Source organism: Sinocyclocheilus rhinocerous, unplaced genomic scaffold (assembly GCF_001515625.1).
Source record: "Sinocyclocheilus rhinocerous isolate Xijiao unplaced genomic scaffold, SAMN03320098_v1.1 scaffold8758, whole genome shotgun sequence".
Lineage (NCBI taxonomy): Eukaryota > Metazoa > Chordata > Actinopteri > Cypriniformes > Cyprinidae > Sinocyclocheilus > Sinocyclocheilus rhinocerous.
This window is the reverse complement of record NW_015664184.1, coordinates 60722-64382: the sequence shown is the minus strand read 5'-3', so window position 1 is coordinate 64382 and position 3661 is coordinate 60722. Positions and strand designations below refer to the sequence as shown.

The 3661-nt window shown below is 39.9% G+C and overlaps 1 protein-coding gene across 1 annotated transcript in view; it reads right to left on the bottom strand.

Moving 5' to 3' along the window:
• The window catches only part of LOC107729792 (acetoacetyl-CoA synthetase-like), a 34867-nt gene that overhangs the window by 11023 nt on the left and 20183 nt on the right, over positions 1 to 3661 (bottom strand). The window contains exon 10 of the mRNA XM_016540494.1: positions 1077 to 1148. Within this exon, the coding sequence (XP_016395980.1) occupies positions 1077 to 1148 (72 nt within the window). The remainder of the gene's footprint in view (positions 1 to 1076; positions 1149 to 3661) is intronic.

Here is a 3661-nt window from a genome sequence, read left to right as displayed (position 1 = left end):
AGAGGAGTTCCTGCAGTAACTCTTTATAAAAAAAAAAAAAAAAGGACCACTAATTTGATCGCTCTCACGGCAGTCGTTACGCATAAACTCCATCTTCCACTGTAAATTGCATTTTAATTCACTTTTAGTTTGTCTCATTGTTGAATATTTACAAGCACGCACACACAGTTTAGTGAATCAGTCAGTGGCATCTAGAGACTGCTGGGAAAGTAGGCAAATTAATGTGTCCTAGGGATGTCAAAAGACAGCACTTTGGAAGCAAATTGAAGCTAACAAAAACCATACACTAGGGCTGCACGATAAATATCGCACAATAATTAATGCGCATCTCGTCAGTAAAGTCGGCATCTCGTCACAAGCTGCGCAAAACATGCGCAAAATATGATCATGGTTTTGCGCAGCTTGTCTGTGAACAACGGCTCTGTGTAGTAAATGCTGCTCCACGTGAAAGCACGCATGTGTAGAGATTTACCGCTGATTACAGAACCGACTTTACTGAAGAGATGCGCATTAAATATTGTGCGATATTTATCGTGCAGCCCTACCATACACATACATTTATTAGTCTTTAGACCGTATCAGAAGTACCAAGTACAGACCCAATTTAGTGCACATGCCTCACAGATGCACATGAATAGTCAAACAAGTGCAACAAAGTGCTTTCTGACAAGGTAAACAGTAGATTTGTAAACAAGCAAGAAAAAAATGATTTGCCAAAAAATCAGAGCATTAGGCTTTGCAGTATAAATGTATAATAAACTAGTAGCCACTGTCCTATATGTCATTAAAATGAATCAAAGAACATTAATGACTGTGGAAAATTCATTGAAAATTTTGAAGCAATGTTTACCCCACTAAAAACACTTTGCCACTAAATGCCACTTTTTAATTTTGATAATATTAATATTAGATTCTTTAAAGAAAGGAATTATCAACAACATTTGTTTTTGCAGTGGCATCAACTTGATATTAAGAAATATGAAACATCACTGGTATTGGTACTGAAATATTGTATAGTGACAATTCTATTATGACAGAAAAAGTGAAGAAACGAAAGAAGGGTTGTAATTCATTGCAGCTCACCAGGTTTCAGATTTCTCTCCTCCAGCACAGCCAGCCATTTCGCTCCAGTCCCAAAAATCGTGATTCTGTCAACAAATGATCAAACAAATGGACAAAAATGAATGTTAACAATTATTTGTATATTTTAAATGTATAAAAGCAAAATGGCTTTCTTAGAGCTAGTCAAACCAAACTGAAATTTAGGAGGTACAATACAGGGCAGGCTGGCAGCATCCTTAAGGAACCTGAGGTACGCATACCCCTGGTTGGGAAATCACTGCACTTATAGGCCACGTCTCTGAGAAATATGAGAACCTAATTTCCACAGCACTTTAGATTTCCACGCTTTCACTATAGAACAAAAAGTGGAACACTTTCAGTGTCAATAAGGTGGAATTGATCTAAATGGCCTGTTGACCTGCAGAGGCCTTGGTCAGCCATCTCTTGATGGAATCACTCGGGGTCAGAAATCAGGGGCCGGGGGTCAAGCCAATGCAATATCACAGACAAGCTTAAATGCTGTCAACACGGTTGTGTTAGTGTAATCTCCATTTGACTAGCACAGTGTTGTACTGTGTTTACTGCAAATTTACAGTACAGCAAACTTTCTACTACACAGGTTGTATAATAAATGAAACTGCCCATTCCTAAATGAAATTGGAACAGAACTGTAACTGCAAGAATTAAGTCTAACCAATGGTTTACAATTAAACAGTGAAAAAAGGATTTCTATGTACTTCAATGTTCACAATGCACAACTCGAAGAGCAGCAAAAATGGCTTTGCGCATGCGCCGCTCAGAAGTGACGAACGCGGAAACGCAGCAGAGAGATCAAGGCGAAACAACGGTCAAGAATTAGAAGTACAAAACGAGGATTTGTAAAGAAGAATGTCGGATTATTTCGATATAAGCCAAGAGGAGACTTGTTTTCCTTTGCTAAAGTAAGGAAACTTTGCTTCCTTTGCTCCTATAAACAAACTCGCGAGACTAGCATACCTCAGAGGCGTGCGCGCTGCGCATACGTGCTGCGTCATCTGCCGGAACGCCTTCCGCATATGAAAGATAACGGAAGTGAGAAAAAAGTGTTTATTACGTTTGAAATATGGATATTTTTCTTACAAAAACGCATGAATTCACTACAGGAGGCCTTTATTCATCCCCAGGAGCCGTGTGAGGCATGTTTTGTTATGGATGCGGGCACTTTATTTGACAACTTGTGGACTGTTCAACTGCAACACCCGCTGACTGCAATGATAGAGCTTGGAATAGCCAGAACAATTTTTTATATAACTCCGACTGGATTCGTCTGAAAGAAGAAAGTCATATACACCTAGGATGCATCGAGGGTGAGTAAAACACAAGCTAATTTTCATTTTTGGATGAACTAACCCTTTAATGTGCAAAATATCAAAAGCTGCACATAAATGTAATTAAGTATCCATCTAAACTTATATGTCATTCTCTGTTTGTTTTTTTTCCTCTCTCTATAGTGTCCAAAAAGAGATGTCCACTATGTGGATAGGTGCCATGACAACATCCTGCTTGCGTGTGATTGGTGGCAGCTGGCAAGGCCTGGTTAGTAATGGGTCATTTAGGATGTAGGAAGAGAACTGTATATGAAATGAAATGGAACGTGATTTCACAAGCAAGATATCAGTCAGGGAAAAAATGGGAAAACTTGCCAGTACCAATTCAATGATATGACCAACCACTGATCTTCCTTCCGTTTATAGCATCATGGATCTCTGATTTACTGCATAGTCTATCCATAGAATTCATCCCGGGGTTGTTCATTTGCCTAATATTAAAGAAGTGAAGCTCGTCTAAATATTCAGACAGCTCATTTCGTATAAGCCACATAATTTTGGCCCCATCTGTGCATGGAAAATTACAACTGGCAAATTAGACAATTAAGCAAGTTTGGAATATAGAAGTAAAATCTTAAGCAAATGCAATTCAGTTAGACTTCCGTTACAATATATAGGTGTATACCAGATCTTAGCCTGATATTGACTAGATACTTTGCGTATTGGTGAAAGATCTAGGTTTATAACCAACAGGATGGAGGTTCAAAGGGGAGATCCATCAGCACTGAGAAACAGCACTCAGAACCAGGTTTCTCCAAGGCTATCCCTTTAACTCACCATGGCAAAGTCATGGAAAGTTTCACTGGCCCCAAATGTGCAGTGATACATAAACATCGTAACTGGATTGTAATAAGCTCATTCTTGACTTTAAAACCCAGCTCATTTCAGATCCCGGACGAGCCCCCAGTTATAAGCCCCAGCTCAATGTGTATATCAGTGGTGTCCAATCCTGCACCTTTCATCAGAATTTAGCTTAAGCCTTAACCAATTAATCAAGCTCTTCCAAACAGGTGTGCTGGAGTTAAACTTGACAGGAAGTCGGCGCCGATGGCCTCATGGGCAGCGCGCCGACATGTAGCGCTTCGGGCGTCCCGAGTTCAAGTCCCGGCTCGCGGTCCTTTCCCGATCCCACCCCCCTCTCTCTCACCCACTTCGCTTCCTGTCGAATCGACCTACTGTCCTATCTAAATAAAAGGCATAAAACGCCAAAAAAAATCTTTAAAAAAAAAAAA